This window comes from Oculina patagonica, chromosome 5, assembly GCF_052425735.1.
Source record: "Oculina patagonica isolate OP01 chromosome 5, crgOcupat, whole genome shotgun sequence".
Lineage (NCBI taxonomy): Eukaryota > Metazoa > Cnidaria > Anthozoa > Scleractinia > Oculinidae > Oculina > Oculina patagonica.
In genome coordinates, this window is record NC_135762.1 from 597,822 (window position 1) to 624,501 (window position 26,680).

Sequence of the window (26,680 nt, forward strand, 5' to 3'; positions counted from 1 at the left end):
TTGACACGAGCATGGGACAAAGAAAAATTTTGAGTCCCCGACGGGAATCGAACCCATGGCCTCTCAGATACCGGTTGAGCGCTCTAACTAACTGCGCTACGAGAGACTGGTTTTTTGGTGGTGAGCTGGGCCACGCGTCCTGTATACTGCTAGGATCAGCAGTGTCGAATTTATCAAGTGTGTAGTAAATAATAAAGATGGTAGATTTTGAGCTCAATGATAAATAATTAAGATGTATTTTTCAACAATGACACAAGCAGTTGATTAGAACGCCCAACGGTATCTGGGAGGCCATGGGTTCGATTCCCGTCGGGATAATTTTGACTCAGAATTTTTCTCTGTCCCATGCTCGTGTCATCGTTGAAAAATGCACCTTTATTATTTATCACCGAGCTCAAAACTTACCATCTTAATTATTTACTAAGTTCTTTATTGGTCCCAAGTTATAGGATAAGTAAACTCAGGACGTTAATCGCACGGTGTACCTTTTGGCGTCCTCTGTCACATTAAAATTATCCGTGTAAACCCGCGTTTATTGTCGGGTACTTTGTTTTGAAACGACCATTTTTACTGATACGGAATATTTATTTTACACAGGAATCGTAGGTTCCTGGTATACCAAATCATATACAGGTATTTTACATTTAGAATTTACGCGGAAATGCAATACACCCCCCCCCCCCCCCACAGATATGTCCAGGATTGAACGCTAATGAAATGCCCGTTCCTCATGACAGGCATCACAAAGTGTCCTTATTAATAAAAATTCACCAAAACACACCAAATTTTGTCAAATATGAAGTAATATGGAAATGTCAAATAACACAATCAAATATGAAGTACTCATTAAACAATACCTGCGTTCAATGCCTGGACATAAGTGCCCCCCTTTTTTTGGGGTAATTTTAAGGAAAAAAACCCCTCCATATCATGGTGTTACGTGCCTAGAAACGTAACACAAGGCAAAAAGAAATATCGAGAAAAAAGTGTTATAGGTCATACAAGGCTCTCATTAAGTTTTCAAGCAGCCATAACATTAATGTTTCACCCGTGGCATTTCGTCCTGTATGCAGGTGTTACATAACAATAATCAACATGTTCACCAGTAACATAAATTGAGTCATCACAGCAGTTACAGGTGTGACGAGTTATGGCCCTTAATGGCAGTCAAACCTTCCGTCATATAACATAAGGTCCTCATTTTCAAGTATACCATGTATATTACGGTCTGAACCTTTTTAAATCTACAATGTAAATATTTCGCTGCGTAACGACAGAGAAAGCCCTTAGGCTTGCAGTACATGCCCCCTCCCCCCAAAACAAATTTTTTTGGTGTGGGGGGGAGGGGGGGGGGAGCTTAGCGCTCCCACGTCTTGGTGCCTAAAATATTGCGAGCGCAGCGCAAAATTGGTTTTGTCAAGATATTCCATGTTGTTCAAACGCACTTCGGAAACGTTTTTAGAAGTCTTATGGGAAACTTCGGTTATCTTCGGAAATGTTCGTATGGTCTTTGAACAACAATAGGATAATCTTCGGAAATCTTCGATCTAGAAACTGCTCAGAAAACAAAAAGTTGCTGGAACGGAAAAAAGTTGCACCAAGTATGAAAACCTGCCGGGTATTTTTAGGGCAGTCCTGCTCCCCCCCCCCCCCCCCACACACCCACCCCCACAACGTTTCAAACGCTCCGCCGCCTCTGCAGTAATTCAAGTTAATTAACTAACAGAATCCATATAAGGACACATCCCAAACAGCTGAGATGTTATGCTTCTTTTGCAGGTTTTAATACATCAAGACTGGCATACCGTACCTCCTTTCCACGCCAAATATGAACATCTTACCGCACCGCGTAAGATTTATATTAGTCACACCCCAATGACGTCAATGGCTAAACTTGTGAAGTTGCAAAATAACTGAAAGTTTCCTTATACCTTAGCGTACTTGATCGGGTAAATTTGAAATTCTAAGAGGAGCTGACAACAATAATGAGAAACAAAGCTATAGAACTGAAAAGCTGCAAAAAAGACTGCAAAAAGAACGATCGCTTTCCATTCATTTCTTTGAAATTAGGAATGTCTTCTTCATAAAACAGCTCTGAAATTTGACAGCATATTAGACCACACCTTCCGCCCATATCTCAAAATTAATAACTTACTGTTCTCAGAAAGATGCACCACGCCCAAATAAAGTAAGTGATAATATGAAGCCATAGAATAAAAAAAAAAAACATTTTAATCGTTACTAAGTAATTTATCACGTATTAAAATTCCATGAAAGAATTTGCAAAAGAAAATTAAAAAGAGAGTTCTTAGAAGAAATAGAAAGCAGGCGGCGATAGAGCTGACAAATTGTTTCATGTATTTTCCTAACATAATTGAAGTCTTTTTCATGGCGCTTTATTTTTTGTTGTTGTTTGGTTTAAGATGTATTAGACACACCCAAATGACGCATTCGCGCAGATCAAAAGAATCACTACAAGTTGTCCTTAAATTCGGGCCGCTCAAAAGTCACACCTAGATGACGTCAAGAATAAAAACATCTGGAACATACAGTATAAAGCAGCGACTCATTCGATTTACCGTAGATGTAAATTTCACTGACATACAGCCACAATGGTGACAACTTGTATTTCGTGCACGAGCACAACGAGTCCAAATTCAAACTCGGAATTCGAGTTTGATGCCAATTCAAAACAACCCCGGGTATTGTTTGCCCCGTTTACTGGTGATCGAGTCCGATGTGTGGTTAATTGTTTCCGCTGCTCTAAACCCCGCTGTATCTACGCACAAAAACAACTATCGACGCGAGAAAGAATTCTGCTGGAGAAAATCATAACCAACTGTATATTTTCTTGCGGTTCACCATTACTACCGCCACTTCATCCGTTAGAGGAGCGAATTTCCATGAAAATGTTTGGTTCTTGCGACGCACCTGTGGAAATGGCATTTTACTCTAGTAACCTGGGCTCCATGAACGTCTGTTGTTATTGCGGCAGTTCTGAAAACAACCTTGACAAGGAAGTAGAATTATCTCGACGCAACCGTGTAACTTTACCAGTATGTGAACAATGCAAGCAGGCTGGCAGGAAAGTTCGATCTATTTTACCCGTAAAAAGAACTGAACTGGATCGACAAGATGCAGAATAATTGCACAACGGCTTGTTTTTATTCTGGATAGGACAATCAGATAAAAAAATGGCGACTGAGTATGACCAGACGTGTTAACCGGAATTACGGATTATCTTAATGAGTGGTCGTACAACTTACTTGTTATATTACGAAAAGAATCACAAATACCAGTAATAATTCATTTATTTTTATCGAGAAACACTATTTCCTCTATTTAATTCCCAATTAACTTTAATAAAGCAAAATGTAAAATATTAGGCTATTCCACAATAAGCGATTTATGTAAAAAAAAAATGCATGTCTTCATGTAAAACATTTGCTTTGAGAAAATAAAATACTGGAGACTATAAATCATCGTTAAAATGTAATGCATATTTCCTTAGCGCTTTAACCACAAACATGGTTTGCCTGATTCTACGAAAACCACTACAGGGGTTAATTTGAGGACTACAATTTTGTCTTCATGACAGAAAAGAAAACTAGGTAACATTAACCTGCAGTCAGATCCGGTACAGACCCAACGAAGTGAAAATAATAATGAATAAGCGGCTTCCTTTACTTGGAAGATGGCCTGACTGCAGGTTAACGTAAAAAATATAGCTTAGCTATGGCATGCAAGGCTATTTAGCACTGAAATGCATCAGTTTTGTTAGCCTTGATCCCTTTTCACCAGTATCCACACGGTGATTGAGACGATTGACTTGATAAACCAGCTGAAAGTCAGGCTCAAGTTTTTCATCTGAAGCACAGTCTCTACTCTGTGAAAAATCTCGTAACGTAGCACTTAGGGACGATTCCCAAGCCACACACGAACTCTTCGATATTTAGGTCTAGTAAAGGAGCGCATCCTATAAGGGGACGCTCAAAGTGTGGACCCCAAAGACAAGCTAAGGCAATAGTAAGACATCTATCTTGCTCTATAGCCTGCGAATACAGCCGCCTCTCCGGTTTGGCTGTATTCCCAGGCTAATTTTGCTCAAATGATGGCTTTTTATCGTGGTATTGCCTTTTACACAGTGTCTAGTAGTGCGTTGAAAACAAATCTTACTCTTCCCAGCATCGCTTAATAACCTTACTGGAGGTCACCTAAGCTCAACATCTGGAGGTTACAGTTTCGTAACACAGAAACTTCATGTAAAATAAACTCGACATTGGTTCAGTTTACAAGTAAGAATGGTTACAGTTCTTCTGTTTTCTCGATGTTAGTTTTACATATACCTTAATGAATATCTGTACTCTAAAAAAAAACTGGCAAACGACATATTGTAACGTTGGTCTTCGATACTTTAACTAAAAAAATAACAAACATAAAAAATAACGGCTTCAATGCTATGTTATAACAAGATATTTTAAAAATGTCTATAAAATTGGCCGTGGACTACACCTCTGTGCATCTTTCACCTGTAAAGAAAGATGAAGATGAGTTAAGGATCATACCAACAAATTAAAATCAAACAAATTCGCAGGGAACAAAACACGTAAAGATATGTTTGACAAAAAGGAGGAAATTGGGAAAAGAAGTGTATTATAACTGCTTTTATGCAAACCTATTTATATTCATTCTTATACTGCTCGTGAGGTTAGTTGGTTATGTCTGACACTGTGAGTACATAAACGAAATATACGAAGCTTAATTTATGTTTCAATGGCAAAAAATATAACAACCAAGGAAAGTTAAACTCTCAATCCCCAGCAACTCATCTTTGGTCCTTCTGTTAAATGTTTCTTTTAGTTTCAAGCAGACGCGTGAACTTAGGGCACTTTTGGCAATAATTTAATGATTGCTCTCACAGTAAAATGTTTAAGAATTATTAATACATCAAATAAGTATAACGTAGGGTGGAGTGGATCTTACACGATGTTAATTGAACTCGGTACCAAAACGAACTTGCAGCACACTCGACGAATGGCCTGTAGACGAAAAGTTGTTAGCTGGTTCTTTTTATGTCTTGGAAAACAAGTGCTGCCTTTTTGTGAAATCATCTTTTGTTTCTTATTGCCAATCAACGTTATCGCGTCAGCTTTCATAATCAACATTAACTTACGTCGTGCCGCTTAGAAACATCCCTGTCGAAAACAACACGACTCACATAATCTTACGTGAACGATCACTTCATCCCTGCTTACCTTCATCTGTTATGTAGCACCTCTCACAATGCAACATGTTGTTAGTGATGTGAAGTACAGGGCTAAACTCGTCACCAAACCACGCTCGGCACACCACACAACTGAAGCAGTTAACATGCCAGTATCGGTCCAGCTCCGCTATGTACATCGATGGACTCTTCTCAATAGACGTGCCACAGCTCGTGCAGATTACATGATTGCTTTCGCCGTGAATAAATGTCTCGTAAATACTATACCCTTCAAAGCCATTCACTTCCGGGGCAGCTTCGGAATTCCCTGGGAATTCATCTTGGTGGAAATGATTTCCATTTTCAAGTATTTCAGCTGGTGCTTTCGGGTAAACTTCGCTTTCATGATGATATCCATTCATGGGAAGAACATCTGCTTGTGGTTTTGAGAAGCTGTCGGAATACTGTCTTTCTTTTTCACGTAGTTCCAGCTCTCGCAGATGTTTATATTCTTCATCATAATAGTACCCGTCTCGTTGGCCAGATATTTTGGTATTTGGTGCATTATGATTTCTATTCTCATCATAAAAGTCCTGGTCGCTTTTGTCTTCCACTAAAAAGTCATTAAATATCTCCTCGTTGATTGAAAATTCTACAGGGGGCTTCTCCACCGGTGCAATGATGGGTTCTTCGGCTTGTGTTCGTTGTTTTAAAGCAGCTCTCTCCCGCATTAGCCTTTCAGCTTCTTGGGCCATGAATTCTTCTTCTGCTTTAAGCTTCCGAAGACGCTCCTCTTGATCAAATGCTTTCTTTTCCCTGCGGACCACATTTTCCTCGCTAACAAAATCAATTCCGCTTATTCGCGTTTGAGAGTCGTCACTATTGATTCTTCTGGGGCGCTCATGACGGCTTGCCTCTCTGTTCTCTCCTTCTGTCCTTTTCATCTTTTTGTTCCAATAGTCTTCTTCTGCAGCAACCGCTTTAACAAGATCTTCATCGCTTAATCGACCTCTTGCTGGAGGAATTTCATTTCCCTCTTTCGTATCGGTATCTCGTGGTTTCTCATCTTCTTTGCCATAATCTTCGTCATCGTCGAGGGACGCTCTCATTTGTAAGCTCATGAGGTATTTCGTTTTTTCTTGCTGTTTCCGATTCTTTTCCTCGAACTCTCTCCTGTACTTTTCTCGATACTCAGCATCGCGTAACTGCTCCTTCACGATCTCCTCTTTTTCTTTTTGCTCTCTTCTTCGATCCACTTCTATCTGAACTGGTTCCGATGATGTTTGGAAAACGTTATCACTGCCAATCACGTTAGCGCTCAAAGTTTTGTCCCCATCTGGCATTTGATCTTCCAGATCATCTGAAAAATGCATAACCCGTCCTCTTCCTGTTCGTTGTTTATCTTTTTGTGGGGATGGGTCAAATACTCCATCCCCCCACTGGCGAGTCTGACTCTCCACTGTCGACAGAACCATGGGGTGCAGCTCGGTATGGTTCGCCACACTATTTTCGTAATCGTAGCCTTTATCGTCGTGCTCCTCCAGTCTTGCCTCCATGTACATTGCATCACTTTCTTCGCGCTCTTTATTGCCGGTCCAATTCTGCAAGTCGTCTTGGTAGTTGTCATCTAGCTTACGCGTGTCGCCATATCGAGTTTCTTGGAAGCTGTTTTCTATCTGCTCATGTTTTGGCATTTCTTTTGCACCAGTGCGTGCAAATACGCCAAACACCTGCGGCCGAGGAGGAACTCTGGGTTCTTCAAGTGGTTCAATGATGTCTTTCTTCCCGAGACTTCTAATGTCTTGTAGAACAAGACCCCTTGCATTCTCTATTTTTTCTCTATCATCCTGCATGGACTTTGTGCCATTTCTGTCATAATACGATCTTTCTTCAGTTTGAGAAATATCTCTGTAACCCTGCATGGACTTGACGGCATTTCTGCTGTTAAAAGATCTTTCTTCAGCTGGCATGAAGTCGTAACTTCCGGGTTGCTCTTGTACGCGATCTTTAAGTCCTTCCTGTTTCGTCGACTGTTGTGTTCTAGGTTTTGCCGTGACCATTATCGGAGCGCCAAACACCATGGCACGGTCATCCTTAACAGATTTTTTTGTTGGCTCATTTCTCAGGTGTTCTCGTGGATCATGGCGCATGTCTCTTGGCTTCCAATCGTCATATTCCTTTTGGGCTTGATTGGGTTCTCTGAAACCATACCTTCCTGGATGATAAGGCTGGTTCTCTTGTGAATATTCACTCTGCTCAATATAACATTGCTCCTCGTTCGGATCAATGCCTTTTAAGTAAGAGGTATGTTCGTCTCTTCGATGGTCCCTATTTGGCTCAACAGGTGTGTAACTCTTTGGATAATCACCCACTTGTGGTCTTTCGTCTCTGTAATATTGTGGAACAAACGGACCGTTGTCTCTTGGAATAAATTCTTCATTTGTATTCCTCTTCTGTTCTTGTTCTTGAACATTAGGCGAAGCTTCAGCTAGCTCTACGCGGTTTGGCTGAATCCAGTTCTGCTTTACAACCACACGATCATCTGATGGTCTGCGTTTTGGATGAAACTCTTCTCTGACAGGGCGCTTCTCCTGATAATTGTCTGCGTATGTAGTATACAAGGAAGGCTGACCGTGCTGGTCATGTGGTCTGTAAAGGTCGTTTTCATTTGTCGAACGTACGGTCACAACTTGGACTCTTTTGTCATCACGTTCTTTCAAAGTAGGTGCCTCATACTGAACTGGTGCTTCCTCCACCACACCTTGTTTAAACTTTTCTGGGGGAGGGCCTTGAATCTGATCAAAGTAACCTTCTGGATCTTGAAACACATCATCAAGTTCCTCCATTCCCGAGATTTTATCTCGGTGATGTTGTTGTCGCAATCTCTCTTCTTCGTCTTCGTCTTCTGAACGAATTAGACGGCGCCTAGCAGCGTCATAGTCCTCATCTGAGTCGTTATCGTCTGGGAAGCCATGCCAACTCTTTGTCCTCATATCGCGTTCTATCCGCTTGAGCTCCGCTACGTCTACTAACGATTTCCTTGCGGGTGGACCGTTTTCTCTTGGACGATCTTTCTGGGCCTCGAGAGTAGCAAACTTCTTGGTTATATCTTTCACTTTAGTCTTACGCTGTGCCTGGCCCTGTTGTTCACTTGTTTTTGAAGGTGGACAAATAAAATCCTTGTATGACAAGTTTTGAACCCCAGTCGGGCGGGCGGGGTAAGGTCCATTTCGATTTGCTTCGCGTGTGTCATCATATCGATTTGCTTCGCGTCCATTTTCAGTACTCCACTTTGAAGGACGTTCAAAACTCCTATGGAACGAATCATCGGGCGCCGATTCAAGCTCTGAACGAGATGACTGATTGATTTGCTCCTCTTCAGGGGGTCTATATTTTAACTCTCGTACTTCTTTTCTCCACGGCATTTCCTCTTTCTCTTCTTTCTCGTTGGCTAAAAATCTCTCCACGGATTTCTTCCTGGGCCTAGCAACAAAATCTTGATAAGAGAACTTCCGATAGTCTCTGGCGTCCTCTGGCAATGAATGAACATTCGCAGCGGATGAACGCTGCACTGGTTCATCTTCAGTTACCGTTCTTTTAATTTCACGTACTTCTTTTCTCCATGGCATTTCCTCTTTCTCTTTATCTTGAGAAGTAACAAAGTGGTCTCTGGCTTTTCTGGACGGCTTCACCACAAGATCGTTGTATGCAGGTCTTGTGTAACCTTGGTCGGGAACAGAATGGGCTAATGTCACAGACGACTTTTGTAACTGTTCTTCTTCCTCGTCTGTTGATGATCTTTTGATTTCTCGCACCTCCTTTCTCCACGGCATTTCTTCCTCGTCCTTTTCAACACCGGGCTGAAATACATCTCGACGTTTTCTAGAGGGCACGTTAATAAACTCTTTGTATGACAATTTGCGAAGGTTTGGCCTAGTTGAAGGCTCGACTTCAGGTAGTGGGTTCTCATCTTCATGCTCATATTCGTCTTCTGTCCTTGGTCTCTCCTTTAGCTCCCTTACTTCCCTTCTCCATGGCATTTCTTCCTCGTCTTTGTCTTCTTTCGAAGTCACAAACGCATCTCGCGTCTTCAACGAAGGCGGACGAATCCGTGTCACTTCTGCCTGCGAGGGCTGCTCAAAGGACAGGAACGCAGGCGCTTCCTCTGTAGTTGGAGATCTTCTGATCTCTTTCACCTCTTTTCTCCAGGGCATTTCCTCAGCCTTTTCGCCAACTCTTTCATTATCTCTAGCAAAACTGTCCAACGCTCTTTTAGAAGGTGGAACAACAAGTTCAAGGTACTGAGCTTTTCCAAGCTCAGAACGGGGCGAGCTAGGCCGAGCAGCATAACTGGTGTTTCTCTCTTCATCAGAAAGGAAGTGCCTTTTGTCCTTTACCTCACGAACCTCTTTCCGCCACGGCATCTCTTCCTCTGGAACGGCATTATGTTTTTCGCGGATGAACGTATCCCGAGATTTCTTGGGCGGTGCGCGCACTAGATCACGATAAGGCAAGTTTTTGGCATCTGACAAATTGATATCTAAAGGTTCCTCGCCAGATGACCTTCTCCTCCTTGACTCTTCGTATCGTCGTCTTACGTAATCAGAATACTCCCTCCTTTTGTCTTCGGCTGCACGATCATCATGGTTCTGTTTTGCAGGCAAATCCTTTCGATTATCCCGATAGCTGACTCTTTCATCTTCAAGCGAAGGAGCAGATTCCATCGGTTCTTCAGCTGACACTTGGACGATATCCTCCCCGGATGCACGTTTTGGAACATCGTTCAAGCTGCTATACTCGTAGTAGTTGGAGACTGGGCGAGAGGGCCTCTCCTGTTGGCTTCGCCTTCTGACATCTGAGGTGTCCCATTGCCTGTCTGAAGGGGACTGGAAACGGCCTACGTGTGGCCGGGTAGACGTACTTAGTGGCATGGGTTCCTTTACCGGGCTGCCAAATGACTTTCTTTTGTTCTTTTGAAGAATTTCACTTTCCTATAAATAAGGAAAAATGCAGAAATACGTTACTGATATATCCAGACAATGGCCTGATATAAGCCAATGATGATATCCATTGTTCGATTTGATTTGCGTAATTAAATTCAGTCGAAGACATTTTGACCAGTTCCACATGCACATGTGCTCATCCGAGTTCTATAGGCTATTTCTCACCGTCTACAGTAATTATTATCCTGTGATTTTTAAAGAAAGCCGGCCTGTATGGAATCTGACTATGTTTTGACAATACCGCTTCATCAACAAGACTGAAAAGATAGAGGGAAAGGATTGAAAAAATGGATTCGAAACCTTCGAAATTTGTCTCGATACCCCTCCCCCTCCAAAATAAATAAATAAAATAATCACGTTTTTACCTTCCGAGCCTGGTAGTCTTTGTCTTCAAAAGTGCGTTGTTTTTCTAGAAGGCCAACACTTGCATCTCGCGGAAGACCAACTTTTGATGATCTTTTACGGCCATCCATGTCTGTTAGTGGTGGCCGATGTTGGCCACGAAGAATCGACGCGTCCTAAAGGAAAAATATTAAAAATCAAATAACGTCGGTCAGTTCCTTTCATGACGGATTTTACAGTTCGTTTTCTTCTGTGGTAATCGTCTTTATATAAAGGTTATTGATTTTTGAGAATCATGAGAGTTTTTAAAATGATTTCGAGAGCAAATTTTCAGGTTGAGACACAACCGACAGCTTTGGAGAAATAGGAAGGATGAATAAAGCAATTCACTATCGCAAACAAGATGTCCTGTAGCCCGAAGCTACAAATTAGCGCGAGTTTTCAATTACATCGCTGTTGAAAAATTAACACCAAAGAAAACAGAGAGCAATTGCCTAAACCGTCCATAAATAGTGTAAACAAACTCTGTCAAGCTGGGGATTGTATACGATGTGAACTCGATTATATCACGATTGACTCGGATTTTACATATGGCACAAAATCACAAGAAGACACGAATTCCGTAAAGATTGGTTGTACGAGTTTGTTGAATTAGTTGCAAAGCTCAGAAAGCGCGCATCAGTAACAGCAAGCCAAATAAAAAATGTTTATAAACACTTACAAACCGCAAAGACTAATTATCTTACTAACTTATTTAAACATGAAAAACAAGCAGAAAAATTAACGTCTCCTGACCTGTTCAGCCTGTCTGTCCAAATGTTCGAAAGTTGCTTTCTTCTCATCCAGTTTGACTTGTTCCCGTTTTGGGACCATGACAGGGTCTGGTCTCTTCCCTTTCCCGTCTGTTGCGGACAAGCGGAGGTTTCCTTCAAGAACGGCTTTTTCCTAGTGCGAAAAAAAGCAAACAAACCTTAGCAAAAACAAAGACAAACAAGGAATTTTTGAGTTTCCTGCACAGTTAGAGGCCATCTTTCTCTATCGAAACTGGTTTCGACAACTCTGCTCTGTGAAAGGATGAGTTTTCATTTTCAAGGCCACGAACGTCGACATAACATCGAATAATCATGCCATAGCTAAAAACAAAGACAAACAAGGAATTTTTTAGTTTCCTGCACAGTTAGGCGCCATCTTTCTCTATCGAAACTGGTTTGGACAACTCTACTCTGTGAAAAGATGAGTTTTCATTTTCAAGGTCACGAACGAAGACGGAATAATAATATCGAATAATCACATGATGTTTGCCTTTGAACAGTTTCTTAATCGCTGAATGTAATGATAAAATTATTATCGCTAAGCAACCTATTGTAATTAATAATCTTTAATATACTTGTTTGTAAAAATTAACGATTCTTTTTTGCAACTAATATAACAGCATCAGCCCAAATTGTCTTGAATTTTAAATATTTTGATGTTCTCTCTCGAAAAAAAATTAAATTTTAAATGCATCGGTACATGTTTTGAGTTTTGATGTTATAAATAGAGCTTCTGTACTGGGCAAGGAAGCAGTTAAAGACGTAACTATGTTCGATACAGTTTTGCTTAAGTTTAGTACCCTTTGAGCTTGATAATCGCGCTGTTCAAAATCCTTTTGTTTCTCACGAAGCTTTACATCTGATCTTCCAGTTATCGGAACTTTCTGTGGTTTTTCATCTCTTTCTGGTTGTGGTCTTATTTTTCCTTGTAATACAGCACTTTCCTGCGAAGAAAATACGAAGAAAAACCGTTCATATAAGCTAAATAAGGATGTCATCCCGGTACAGAAATTATCAACTTCAATCGGCTAATTACCATGCAAATATAAAACCATATCAGCATGACACCTGCAAGTAGATATTTATCGTGTATTTTTACAACAGCAGGTTGTTTTGGTAGTTAGTGTAGCTCTCTTATCAGTATTTACTGTGTGGTTGATATCAAATTCTCAGTTATGAAAGATTTAATTTTATTTTCCAATGCTCTCTCTCAAACAATGACTAAAACAATCCATTTATTGTTTTCAAAACGCATTAATTTTTTTCGATATTTTTTGTTATGGAGCGATGAGTAATCAATCGACAAACTAAAGTACTGAAATATATTCTTCAAATGATGTAAGTCCACGTTTTAAGGAAAGTTGATATAATTTGACAACAAGACAGCACTAAGCAAATCGATTAAGTACTATCTTACAAAAATAGATAGTCATATACCTTCATTAATTACGTTTTCTAAGTTATCGAATTCATCGCCGCCAATATTTCGACGTGAAAATGAAAGGTTAAATTAACGTTATGTATGCGTAGAAACGATTTCCACTGTTACAAAAGTAACACATAATACGAAAACTATCCTCTATTACAAGTGACTAGTGATTAATTTTCATACCGTAGTCGCTTGGCGCTGAAGCTGTTCGTAATTTTGATGTTTTTCCTTGAAAGCTATATCCACCGGGCCTTGCTTCTTCAATGCCTGTCGAATCTCACCTGGTCCCCAGGACACTGGCCGAGCTTTGCCTCTCAATACCGCAGATTGCTGGAAAAAACAATTGTTGAAGTGATAAGATCGAGACCGCCAACGGTCTACTCAGTACAAACACTTCCTTATTCAGCCGGCTGTCAACAATCAGAAGGAAAAAGAGTTTGGAAAATCTTTGCAAAACCTACTCGAAGAAATTCCGATTTTATTGGCCAGTCAAAAAACAAAACGAGCATTTGCGAATACATCAACAGTTGTGACGTCAGCATCATGGCGCCGTCAGAACGCGCCATGTTGCTTGGCAACCGAGAGCAGATTTGAAGGCTTGTTCAGCTGAAAGATACAATTCACGGTTGTCTTCTTCTCTAAAAAATTAAACTAAAACTTGAACTTCTAGAGGACAGGCCATGAGATAAAAGAACTTCATGTAGTACTAGTCAGGAACTCGCGAAAAACATGCAACTAGAGTATTAAATGAAATGTATATGGGAAAGGATTTAATTAGAAGGGTAAGATTAGGATGAACACTCTGCGATGGAAGGATAAACGTGGCTTTAACTACTTGGGCAAGCTTAAAGCGGCTATGTCACGCAATTTTAGGAAATTTCAGCAATGACCAACTGGTCATAGAATTAACTGAAATATCACAATAAAGGCTAAAAACTGTAGAATAACTCAAAAGAAACACACAAAGGCCAAAAGGGGGCATGGATGAAAAATTCGCGAAGATTAAAACGGATTGCGTTCGGGTTAACCTTGAAAAACGTCGGCCCGACTTTTTTCAAGTTTTAATTTTATCTCAATTTGTATGAAAGTGTAATTTGCAATGCTCGAAAATCATCCTTGTTTGTTATTTGGCCGTAATTTTTTCGATTTTTAATTTTATGACTTTTGCTCTGCCAATTTGAAGTTTATAGCTCTTAATAAACGAAAATAAATAGAATTACCTAAAATACCGTGAAATGGCCCCTTTACCTTTAAGTCGCAAATTTCCCTCAAAGACTGCAAGGGGCCTGAAAAAAAATTGTTGATCATTACCTTCTCGGCGTTTTTATCGAGTCCCTCGAACTTTTTCTGTTTCTCCTTCAAGTCCACCTCTACCTTCTTTCCGAGTGATATTGGAGGTGGTGACGTCACGCGATCTGTGGAGCCACTCCCCCTGCGGCGTGATTTGTCACTCGCCGAATCCTATAATGTAAGGGGCAATATGGGAAAATAAGCTTTTAGTGGGTAAAAACCATGAACAAAGCTAGAAGTACACGTGGATTCACCCAAAAGAATACCAGCAAAATTTGTGCCCCCCCCCCCCCCCTCCGCTAAAAATAAAAAAGCGAAACCCAAACTAAAATAAAGCAGAATTATTTTTGGCTACTCTTCTGTAGTGACGAAATCATAGTGCGGCTTTTGTCGCACGATATTATTTTCTGGAAGAGGTGCCTTATTTTCATTTATAACAATAACTAAAGAAAACGTTATGCTGTACTGTCAGACGTCTGAGACAGGCCCCTATGCATAACCAACGATTTTGCCACGGCGGTTAGTTGGTTTTATTATTATTAATATTAATTGTTTAAATTAATTTTTACTTTATTTATCAGACCAGTAAAACTTACCGTTTGATCTCGCCGGTTGAACAATTCTTTCTTCTCATGAAATTTTGGATCTGGCATTTTCGATTTATGCTGTTTGTTGTCTTTGTGGTTGTGTATTTTTTCTTCCCCGGGCCAAGTTTTTTCTTTTCTTTTTAGAATTCCTCCAGTTGATCTTCGCCTGTTTGAATCCAAAGCCGCAGATTCCTGTATGGAGATCAGTGGCACAGGAGGGTAAGTAAAGGTAATGAGAGCAAAATACTCACAGACAGAAGCATTCTAGGATGACCTCCGTTTAAGTTGCAAGCTATCAGTTGCTATAGCTGCGTCTTTATAAATTCCTGGAAAACTAGCACCAACTTATGGTGGGTGATTACCGTATAATTAAACTATTATATTTTTCATTTTTTTTACAATAAGTTGCTTGTTATATTGTACAATTAGAACAGAAATTTTCGCCTAATATCGTATAAACTCTATTTGAATTTCAGGTGCCACGGAAACCACTTCTGTGTTCGATCAATGCCCCCACGCTAGTTCCGCGCAGCCGGAGCCGAGGAGAAGAGACGGGGCACCCGGTGGCGCTAAAAAGGTAGGAGAGCGCGACGAACGGAGAACTGCCCACATGAATATAAGCCCAAATAAAGGTATTGAGTTTGGGAGAAAGGAAATAGGAAGGAATAGTCAGGGAAATTTTTTTCTCCCTGCTTAAGAGGAAGAAAAGGCCACAATAGAAAAAATCCACCCCACAAGATGGGAGAGGGTGGCGAGCGCCTACTCAGTGAGCGTTGGGGAGGAGTCCCCAGGCGAGGACGCTAGTGAGCCAGGCTAGGCCAAAACAAAGAAAAGACAAAAAAGAGGCTTAAAATGAAAATAGAAGAAAAAAAAAAAAGAAAAGGAAAAAAAAAAATTTTGAGCATAACAAGTGAGGGGAAGGCAATAAAAGATGAGAGGGGTCCGAACCCATCGGACGGTAGCTCGTATAGTTGCGCGGACTAAAGGCGGAGAGGCAGAAGCGGACATGTATAAAAACGAACAAATATATATACATAATAGTTTAATTATGACGGTAATCACCCACCATACCAACTTGCGGCTCCAAGTCGCTCGTTCTCTCTTTGTGTGCGGACAGTTATTTGATTGAATCGCTTAAAATCGATATTGCGCGCTAAAAACCACGCGGAATCTATTTGTCCGTGCGTGTTGGCACGCGACGCGCACTAAATCCACAAATGGCTCGGAACATGCTCGTTTCGCGTTCCACCGCCTTTTTTTACACGCCCGCGCACATTTCCGTATCCAACGGTCTCCTGCGAATGAAACGAGCGACTTAGAGCAAGTCTTGGTCAGGACTTGCGACGTGCTCTTGCGTTGATTTGGGCCGGACTTGCGTTCACTTTGGTCGGCATAGAACTTTACCACATTTTGTTAGCCTTGATTTTTTTTTTCAACTTTCGTGCACTTGTGAAACTTGAAGTATGTTTGACCACCCAACGCAAAATCTGTGGGCAGAACAGTACGCTGTTGTTTTAAGTTACAGTTACAAATTAAAATATCCAAAATTTTAAACAAAGTTATCTAATAGATACCTGTTTTGCCTCCTTTTCAAGACTTCGAAATTTCTCTTTCCTATCTTTAATGTCAATTTTATCAAATACTCGATCTCTCTTTTTCGGCGGAATATTTTCAGTGCCACTTGACTTAGTTTCCAGGTCCCCCAAGGAGTGTCTCTTCCGTGATCCTCGCTCCTTTTTGCCGTGAAGATGCGCCTCCTGTAAAAACAATCTGTAAGTTAGTTTGGATCCTTGGCCCGATTGTTCAAAACAGGGACCTACCTTTTTTAGAACTGTGATCACAAAACGATGCATAAAACTGGTCAATTCTTGCCTGGGATGATGGCCCCTCTTTCTAAAAACATTTTAGACTTTAAAGTATACTGGAATCCCGATTTCTCGAACTATCAATTTCTCGAACCTCCCGGTAGCTTGAACCAAGAGTGGTTTCCTTTGCCTCAGTAAAATACTGCAATATTACTCGCCGACCTCTCGAACCAATTTTTGTTTTCCTTTGGAGGTTCGAGAAATCGGGATTCCACTGTATATCAAAGAGGGCAGCTAATCGTTACCTTTAACAGAGCAACTAGAGAGTCTGAGAGGTCTGAGAGCAACTATCCTGCAAGAAGGCTCTATCTTCAAGGAGCAACGACGCGAGTGCCGTAGGCGCGAGTTTCGGGCGAGCGAAGCGAGCCGCGAGCATAAGAAACTCGCACCTTGGGTGCCCGCTTCAATGGCGTCGAAGAAAGAGCCTGCTCGCAGGCTAAATAGCAACAAACAAGCCGCTTCCAAGCGTTACGATGCAAAACGGCTTTTCTTACCGGAAGTAGATGATCAAAACAGCTGACGTCAAGAGGTGGGCCTTGGTAACCTTGCTTCCGGGCAGCTTTGGCTAACCACAGTATTGTGATCGCGACCTTATTACGCAATAACATTAACAGAGTATAAATGCATGAAAGCTTCATTATATTTACAGTTAATTACCTGTTAGGTTTGTTTTAAATCTGGGACAAACCGGTGGAAATGAGAAAGCAATTTCAAAGTGAATGTGTCAGTTTGGAGGTTGAAGACTGATTGTGAAATTTTCTCCTTTGTCTCACAGACGTTTTAGCGGGTAGCAAGCAAAAGGCACTTTCGGCCTCTCTCCAGGAGAGCACGTACGCGCGAATCCCGAGCAACATAAGGACCCAGTGAACTTGCATCCGGATCAGTCGAGATTAGACTAACTTAGATTTTTGCTACAACAACAGTCAGCCTTGTCGTTTTACAGGGCAGTGTACATCAATAGTCGCCTTTATTATAAGACCAGTATTATGCACTGCGATTAGAACGTACTTGTTAATTCACAAAAGACGCTTATATGCCGGTGCACAATGAAGGACTGCTGCAATTGCATGATTAATTTTTGTATATAATTGGTCTTCCTGTAGATGCACCAATATATTAATACAGCATAACATTAAAATATTCTGCGCTCAATAAACAGAATTGTTTCCACTTGTAACTTATATTCACTGCGGTCAGGTGAGTGGCGGCCTGTTCATATCAATGTCGCCATCTTTTAGTTCTGTTCTAATATTTCGTCGTGTTGTTATTCAACGATGGCAAGGAATCAGAATATTGAGCCCGCAGTCTCGGTTCGTTGCCTCGGCGTCAAAGGAATTATTCCCGCGCACTTGGTAAACAAGTCACAATTCAAAATGGCGCATAAGTATTTGACCTACGGGGAGTTAAGCGCCTCGATCTAGTTCCTCGAAAATTTTTGTCCGCGAAATAAAAGATTTAAATTTAATACAGTTTTAAATTTCATCTAAAAAACAACGACAACAAACTGACATTTTAAAGGGGCAACAAGAAAGATCAAGTCCGTTATACGCTTTAAAATCGGCTTTGGTTTGTACACGGTTTGGGATATTTATCTCGTTCACGCTCGTGAAAGGTCGGGATAAAGTTAGAAGAAACACAGCTGGAAATAGATAAACAAGCAGTTCTGAAAGTCGATCAGCGAACTAAGATAAGTTTTAAAGATGCGATATTTTACTTATAACTTTTAGCCGTGTCCCATATCATCAAGCACATTTCAGGCTTCAAGTTGACTTCATAATTTTCTGTTTGATTCTTCAACAAAATCCCAGTCATTGTTGATTCTGTGCAGAAAGATTGTCTTTTCTTAAATTTAACCAATCGATCGAATAACCAGTTGTCTATGTGAACACGTAGAAGAAGACAGTCGAACAAATACGAAGCTTTAAAATTTCAAGTCGCTATGCGTACGGTATGTATTTTGATTTCAGCTTGAGATTATGAATATATTCGATGGATAAAAAGATTAAGCTAATGGTTTTGAGCGATTTCTAACTGTTACTTACATTCTGTAGCCTTCGTTGTGTTTCCTTTGCTCTTGAAGATCTGAAATCGAAAAGAAATGAATCCCGATCAGCGACAAATTCAAGTTTCCAAGTTAACCAAACGCTGAAGTGCAACTGGGCAGCACATAATGGTCGCGCGATCCCTCGTTCATTTCACATGTCAGTGTGACATCTCACAGACAGCGACGCAATTAATACAAACACATATTTGGCAGAGGGTAAATAAACGAAACATTTCCATAAGACCTACGTTTTTGAGCGGAAGCAAAGCAATATTAACTAAAAGCGCTGTCAGTGCTTTAAATCACAAGATGCTCGACAAATCCCTGTGGACAAGAACGCGCTACGCCACTTTGGCGGAATATCAAAAGATTTTAAATCCAATACAACCACCACAACAATGACTGGAACAATCCTCGCATTCCACAAAAAGAAAAGACAAAAGGCGCGCACTGAATGGGATTATTTTATGCATTGTTACGGAGACAAAAAATGCGCGAGTAACATAATGCAGCTTATTCGACTTCCGCTGTGGTCATACAATTTGTTTTCTCATTTTCAAGTTTAAAAAATAGTTTGCGAATCGAGTGCACTAATTATAACAGACTCATTCATTACTGTACTGATCTAACCATTGAACAGAAGTAAAGCAATATTTATTTCCACTTAACCAATTTTGTTTTTAAGTTTAGAGCTTAATGACAGCGTGACATCAAGGCTGTGCCCTGTTACATGAGCCAAAAGGAATTTTAAAATTTTGAAATTCGCTCGGATTTTGAGGCCTGACAATTGTGACGTCATCGACACCCACATACGTTATGTCATAGAGAATGCCGTCATTTTATATTTTAAAAACTGGAATTGGCCCTCCAGCCGGAGTTCCTTCCAGAAATGACGGTAAAAACTATTGAATAAAGCCAGAAATTTTACAGCCGATATAACACGGTATCACACTGAATTTTGTTTTGGCCCGTGAGAAGAAAAACAGGTTTGACGAGACATGGTTAAGGCCTAAGGGACGTGAGTCATTGCGCGCACAAATCCCGCGGAACCGGTCAGGCAACGTCTCGCAATTTTCGACATAAGGAACGACAACGGTCAGCGGCTAAGTTTGCCGAACGGACCACTTGGTGTTCAACTGAAAGGGAATTTCATCGCCTTGCCACTTTCATGTTTGAAGAGTATATTTTTGGCTGACTTCGAAAAAGTCCCGTAGAGACGCAAATTTTGATTTTATTATTGTTTGAAACGAATTCGGAAGACTAAAATTGTAAAGACAAGGCAAACTTCCAAAACTGAATGCTCAGTGACAGACCGACACAAGTAGAAACCCAAGTAGGTTACTTTTTCATATTTAGGGGTGTCGAATGGTAAATGCGAGACTTTGCGAGACGGCGAGATTGTTATTTTTTTTGCAGGGAAATTTTTTTTTCTTGAAAAAAAAAAAAAATAGGGGGAGGAAGAATAAAAAAAATATAGAGAGACTTTTTTTTTTTTTTTTTTTTTTTTTTTTTTTTTTTTTTTTCTATATTAATTTACCCCCCTCTTTTTTTTTTCTCTGAGCGAAAGGATAGCACAATGATAACATCAGTACCCAACCACCACCATTAGTGTCTGTTTTAAGCTGTTTAAGGGCGATTGAGACCGAAGTAGTCGGACACATGAAGTTTTACTGCGAATATGTTGCTCTGTTATCGGGAAGCGGGCGGTGGTGTAGACACACGCTGTAACATCACGTCGAAACATTCGTGACGCGGCACAATGCCACAGTGCCCTTAGGGTTGCAGACTGTACGTACAACTGTAAATTAGCTTGAAATTTGGCGCGCAATGTTGCAAATGGCGGTACGCAAGTTGAAATCGTTGCGCAGCAATGTTACAAAAAACACAATGTGATTTCACTCCTGTGACATTGCGCACAAAAGTTTCAGGGCTGCACACACAGTGCAAGCACTAGTAAGAATAATTGCATGTAATACAACATCGTGTGTCCCAGCGTTTACTTACGTTGAATCACCACGTCGTGACGTCACTTCTTGTAGATCAGTGGTGTCAAATATTTGAAGCCTCTTAAGGCCCAGTCTCTCGCAGGCTTTGAAATACAAGTTAAGGTTGTCCTGTTGTATCGAGAAAGCGAAGAAACAGTGTTAGAACGAGACATAATCTTAGCAATAGTAACAGATATGTTATATCGATCGAAGATTTTTTGTTTTGTTTTGCGCGCTGGCTTGTTTATTTATTCTTTCTTCACCGCCTGCTAGTTGTGTTACGGCACTGAAAGCCCTGAACGAACGAACCAACGAACGAACGAACGATTAACGAACGAAAGAACGATTGAAAAAGCGAGCCAGCGTGCGATGAAATGGAGTGCATTGTCCAACCTCCTATGCTGACGGATACATGTAAACTAAAAGTTTTTAACATGAAAGTCAACGGTCAGATGAGTTCTGGTTCAGAGCCAAGTCCCAGTCTTTGGAAACTGATTATTAGACTGATTGTCAAAATACCATGCCAGTTATAAAAAGGATCGGAATTTGTTTGGGTAATTAAGGTGCAGTTCTCCGAACTGAAATAAAAAAAATAATGATAATAAAAATAAAACAAATTAGCACTAAAACTATTTGTATACGACTGGAGATAGGTTTGGTTTCGAGATTCGGATTGATCATCTTTGGCTTTCAATGGTTCATTTTAGGAAACGATTACCTAATCAAAAGCCCATTAACTGATTAACTACTCGTTCAAATGAATTGAAGATACCAATTACAGAGAAAAAAAAAACATACTTACAATTCCAGCATATGCAGTTGGCAGACGATTTATACGACCAAGTGAAATGTCTCCAACAATTTCGATCAACCTGAAAAGAAATAAAATATTAGGACCACTATGTGAATTTAGGTCAATTTGCGCAGGCTTGTACAGTGTGATAACTTTGCAAATTAATATTGAGAATTTTAAACCTGCGAGCATGCGCAAACTTATATGCCTTACGGTGGGAGGCGCGGTGGCCCTCACCGGGCCGGGGCACTACGTTGTGTTCTTGCGCAAGACACTTTACTCTCATAGTGCCTCTCTCCACCACGGCCAGGTGTATAAAAGGGTACCGGCGAATTTAATGCTGGGGGTAATCATGCCATGGACTAGCATCCGATCCTGGGGGGGAGTAGAAATACTCCTAGTCGCTTCATTCTACGGAAAGCTCCAGCCTGATGGGCCACTAGGCTCGTATGCAGACTTTGTGCCTTACGGTACTAGATAGGCTTGTCATTGGCCAATACCTAGTAGTAACACCTTTGCCCTTTTGCCGTAGCGCCGTCCTTCGCTAATTTGTTGATTTTTGTTATGACATGATATGCCCTCCTTACTTAGGAGAAATCGTATTGTGATCACTGTTCAGGACTGAATAAACAGCGTTCAACACCTGATTTCTCCTCAAGTGCCAATGAATAAGTTAACCAAGCATATCATGTTAATAAAAAAAATGATCACGAAATGACATTGTCTTGGTAGATACAAACAAATTCTCCCTACTAGTCAATATAATAAAAAAAATGTTTGAGCACCAGTAGGGAGAATTTCTATTTAAACAATAACTGTAGTTTTTTTCTCAAGTGCTCATTGGCTAATTTCTATTGTCAATACGGAGTAACATTTAACATTGCGCGTGGCGAATCTCGCCAAACGGAGTGTTGATTGTTGTCAGTTCTCAATATAGCGAAAAAGTGCATCTAACTGAAGTTCTTCGAAAGGAAAATTGTATGATCAAAAATATCTGCCAATCTGCAGCATCGCTGAAAATGTCATGACGCAATTCATAATAACTCATTAGAGGACAGGCGCCTATAGAAATTGAAACTGGCGTCAATTTTAAGTGCACACATGTAGGGCAATTGTGCTGGTTAAAACAGGTTTTCCGAGTTAATTGGGCGATGGGTAACGATCCTGATCAAGTTAAATTATCGTTAGTTAGATTTACATACGCACGCAGTATGTATTTTTAAAGGTTTCTTACTTTAAGAGGCATGTGAAATAATAAAGAAAAGCTCCATCCTTATCAGTGCTGTAACACTCATTATTACTGATGGGTCGAAATTGACTTCGTTATGGTCTGAAGGGATAATAAGTGTCTTTAATTTATGCACAAAATATTATACAGTCACCGGTTAACTCTAATTTTTTGGGGGTATAATTTTTTGAGTATATATCTTTCGTTTGCCGTTCTCTTTCATTTGAGATAAGGAAAACAGACATTTTTAACCCAAATAACATAGGCTACGTGGCGTCCCAGTGGGTGGTCCTAAAGTTTGAATTTGATCGACTCCTCTGATCTCTGTATCACTGCAATAAAGTTTTATGGCCTATGCTACATTTTGGTGAAAATAAAAATATTTTTTACCCTCATCTTAATCAGTATTGAGCTTAATTTCGTTTAAATAATCGAATGATTTTAAGACATCTCACTGCAATCGCTCATTTCAAGTCCATTAAAAGATGATCGTTCGTTCGAATCGCCTCCACAATAACAAAGACAAAGAAGAAAACAGAACTAGCTAGATCAAAGATTCGAATACGTGAAAATAATGATTCGCACTATAAAAACGCTACCTAGTCTGTCTAAGAAGCTTTTGACACCCATTTACCACAAAACAAACGCTAATTGAACCTTGATATCGAATAATAAAAGCTTAAGATAACCGTACGATTGCATTATTTCCAGAAGTTTTCAAAAAACTAACATAATTTGTAAACAAACTCTACAGTTTTGTACTTACTCGCAAAGAAGGATGCCATCTGCCAAAGATTCTCGAAAGTCGTCGCTTTTAAATTCCCTTCTAGTCACCTCCTTAAATCAAACAAATTACGCTTTGGGTTATAGAAGGTTATTAACGACTGTGCGCTGTTAACAGATATGCAAATAATATACCTAGCTGTTAAAAGAAGAAAGAAAGAAAGTTCACCTCTATCCATCGTCTTGACTCAACCAGCGCAGGATCTGCATTGATGTAACTGTTGTATTTTTCCCGGAGTTCTCGGCTACTGAGGGTGCGATCACTCGCTTGTACAACATGTACAAGTGGCTCGAGAGACGAGGCCATCTTATTTGCAAGCGGACACTAAACAGACTTGAGGTTCAGTGACTTGAGTTGCAGGCTTTCATATGCAAATATCCTGAAGTGATACGAATGACGAAACGGGTATTTTGAATAAAATTGGTTTTATTCAATGTTACGTTAAAAATTTGAAAAATGCTTCTATGGAATGCAGAGAAGATAGAAGGAAAATCGTAAATTTCATTAAAGTGATACAAACTTTTAAGAGTTTCTTCTCAAACTGCCTGACCATTCAGACAGACATATAAAGAGCATCTCTTAAATGTTTATGTAAATACGTGATGTTTTCACACGTCGATTGTAGTCCGGCAATACAATAAATCAGATACTCGCACTAATTACTCACGCCCAGGTAACTTTCATTATCCAAGAACCCAACTGAACTCAAAAATTAACATGGAGCACAGTTTTCATTCATTTGCTTTTGGAAGAACTGATCAGATTATGCCTGTTAAACTGGTTAACGAGGCATATTTAATGCATATTTAAATCAAAGTCCAATTGCCACTGAAGTGTTGACATTTCAGACGTTCGAAAAACAATTAGAACCAACAATCGCGTGCGGTACTGCAGGTCACGCTATCTATAATTTTCACAGTGGTTCTGTCACACTGAAAATTGTAAAATTCTAAGTAAATCTTTAAAACTGTTTTAAAAGAAAAGAAAAGCGCAGTCTAATGCCGGGAAGCCATAAAAAAGTAAGGATGAGCAAAAGTCGATACGATTAAAATGGAAGGAAGGAATTCAGCTTTACGTTTAATAAATCGTCATCGTCAAACTTCGCCAAGCCTCAATAAAACTCTTTATAAACAGAAGGTGCATAACAACCAAGATATATCGCCGCACCCATTTCTCATGCTCTAAAAGTGATAAAGGTTCAGAGCATGAGCACAGCGAGACATGATCACGTCTTTCACCCCTGGTCCACACCAAAAGACCCATAACGATGCAGCCAGCAGCGTGTTTTCAAAAGTGTCCGCTTTTATCATCGATCGAAATCGGCGTTTACCATGAAGGGTAGCTTGTCCCAGGCCACAGGCCTTTGCGCTCGTTAGGCGAAAAAAAAGTTAGTTACCCCATCCCTTGCGTTCGTACTCGTTCAAAACCCCGCGGGTTTAAATTTTGCTTTTGGACCTTGTGTACTCTCGACAAAAGATAACAGATTCCCCGTTTTAGAGATCCCCTGTTCCTCAATTTAGAGCTAGCCGGTTGCTTACCTTATTGTTACTTATTTTCGCGGGACTTTCGCGATTCAAAACCGCGAAATTAAAGACCCGCGAATAATTGTAAACGATTATTGTATTTATGCTAATACGTAGGCCAAATCGCGAAAATAAGCCGCGAAATATTCGTGCTTCGCGAAAATGTACCCGCGAAAATAAGTAACAATAAGGTACGACCGGAAAGAAATTTTATATCTAAGGCAAGTTTTATCTTTCACGGAAGTTTGATGGCGAACCGCAATAAACGTCACGCTCTTTTCGAGTTTTTCCCTGGCTTTGACCCGAGAAAAATACGTCTTTTTCTTTAACGGGCTGAAAAGAACACAAACAGAAAAGAAAAGAACTTGACAGTGCGTAGTTTCTTGACTTATTCAATTCAGGCTCGGATTTCTAAATTGAGGCCAGGGATGGTTTACATTTTTTGTTATCCAAAATATTGTTTTTATCTATGGTAGTAGTTACTTGATCTGAGCACTCTTTCCTTTTCAATGCCCGTTCCCCACTGTCTTGCGGCCATTCTTATATCATTTTATAACATTTTTTTACTCCTTTTGCCGCACAAAAACAACGAAATGGGCTGGGATTTGTCAGAAAAAAGTAAAGAGAGAAAATCTTGAAGAAACAGACCAATGCTGCTTTTGGCTCAGTATGTTACCGTTCTTGAAGTGTAAGCTAAGGGTCGTTAGCATTGCAGTGTGATATGTGCACCTATATAGCTAGCTATTTGCAGAAACTCTAGTTTTCGTGGATGACGCCTTAATTTTATACAAATGAAAATGACACACGTATAGCGTTAATTACGGTTGTTTGACATAGATGTTGTAAAGCTTACCCCAATAATACAGGAACACATTCACAACGCCGGCGCGGTTGCAATGTTTGTTTTGACTGAGATAAACAAACGCTCAGTTTATCCGTAGATGGGCGTCGAATATACCACTGGCGATCAGTGTAAATAAACTGCGCGAAAACTTACAAAACTTCTCATAAAATCAACTCCGTTCAGTTACGAAATAACATCTGATCTCCAATTTATAGAAACATGAAATGGCACGCAAAACGCATTCAGTAAATTGTACGAAAACTTGCAAATGATTTAGTGTATCGTATTGCAAGGTCCATTTGCAACTACTTCAGCTTCGCATGTGATGGAAAACATGTGTGTTATTTACGCAAATCTAACCCATACTCCAGAATCAAAAGGGTCTTCCCTCGCGATCGGCAGAGCGCACACTGTTGTTGCATCAAAACTTGTGTTTACTTAAGCGCTTATGGCAAATCATCTCAATTGAACGACGTAACTGTTGAAAAAGTCAATGTTTTGCTTGTACTAGCTGACATAAGTTTTAGTGATCAAATTGTAACAGGCGGAGAAACTCGGATTTGCCTCTGCTTGCAGTCGCATTAACCACACCTTACAGAGCTGATATAATAATGCATAGTTACTTTGCTGTTAGGCTCACCTGATGTTCCTACATTACCGATTACAGTTTAGAGGCCAGTTCAACGGTGGGCGGCGATCAGCTCTTTGAGCAGTATTATAAAACTTTACGCTGAACGTCAATACACCTATGACCAATCGCGTGACAATGGAATGTTTGAAACTGATACTCTACACACTTGCGCGCGCTAGGTGGCTCGGCAAGTGCGAATTGGTTTTAATTAATTACTGATGTACACATGTAATCATTTGTGTAATGTGTAATTGTGTGTTAAGGACGTAGGACATCTACAGACTGTTGGACAGTCTCCAAGATATGCTCAGAACATG

At 40.2% G+C, this 26,680-nt stretch overlaps 1 protein-coding gene across 1 annotated transcript; it reads right to left on the bottom strand.

Annotated features, from left to right (window-relative positions):
- Nucleotides 1–3,293: 3,293 nt before the first annotated feature.
- Nucleotides 3,294–26,476, bottom strand: LOC144654586 (uncharacterized). The gene is made up of 16 exons (XM_078514756.1): nucleotides 26,373–26,476; nucleotides 23,534–23,744; nucleotides 23,348–23,418; nucleotides 21,363–21,432; nucleotides 20,580–20,689; nucleotides 18,574–18,613; nucleotides 17,026–17,121; nucleotides 16,241–16,423; nucleotides 14,676–14,858; nucleotides 14,101–14,250; nucleotides 12,973–13,119; nucleotides 12,161–12,304; nucleotides 11,344–11,493; nucleotides 10,572–10,724; nucleotides 5,256–10,194; nucleotides 3,294–4,529 (listed from the first exon to the last, which is right to left on the bottom strand). The coding sequence occupies exons 2-16, from the start codon at nucleotides 23,669–23,671 to the stop codon at nucleotides 4,507–4,509; spliced, it is 6,597 nt and encodes a 2,198-aa protein (XP_078370882.1). The 5' UTR covers nucleotides 23,672–23,744; nucleotides 26,373–26,476; the 3' UTR covers nucleotides 3,294–4,506.
- Between the last annotated feature and the right edge of the window lie 204 nt (nucleotides 26,477–26,680).

Coding starts and splice junctions, on each gene's coding strand:
- LOC144654586 (XM_078514756.1), bottom strand. CDS start 23,671: ATGGCCTCGTCTCTCGAGCCACTTGTACATGTTGTACAAGCGAGTGAT. Junction 14,859..16,240: donor TTGAAAAGGAGGCAAAACAG/GTATCTATTAGA, acceptor ATCTCCATACAG/GAATCTGCGGCTTTGGATTC. Junction 13,120..14,100: donor TCGATAAAAACGCCGAGAAG/GTAATGATCAAC, acceptor TGTTTTTTCCAG/CAATCTGCGGTATTGAGAGG.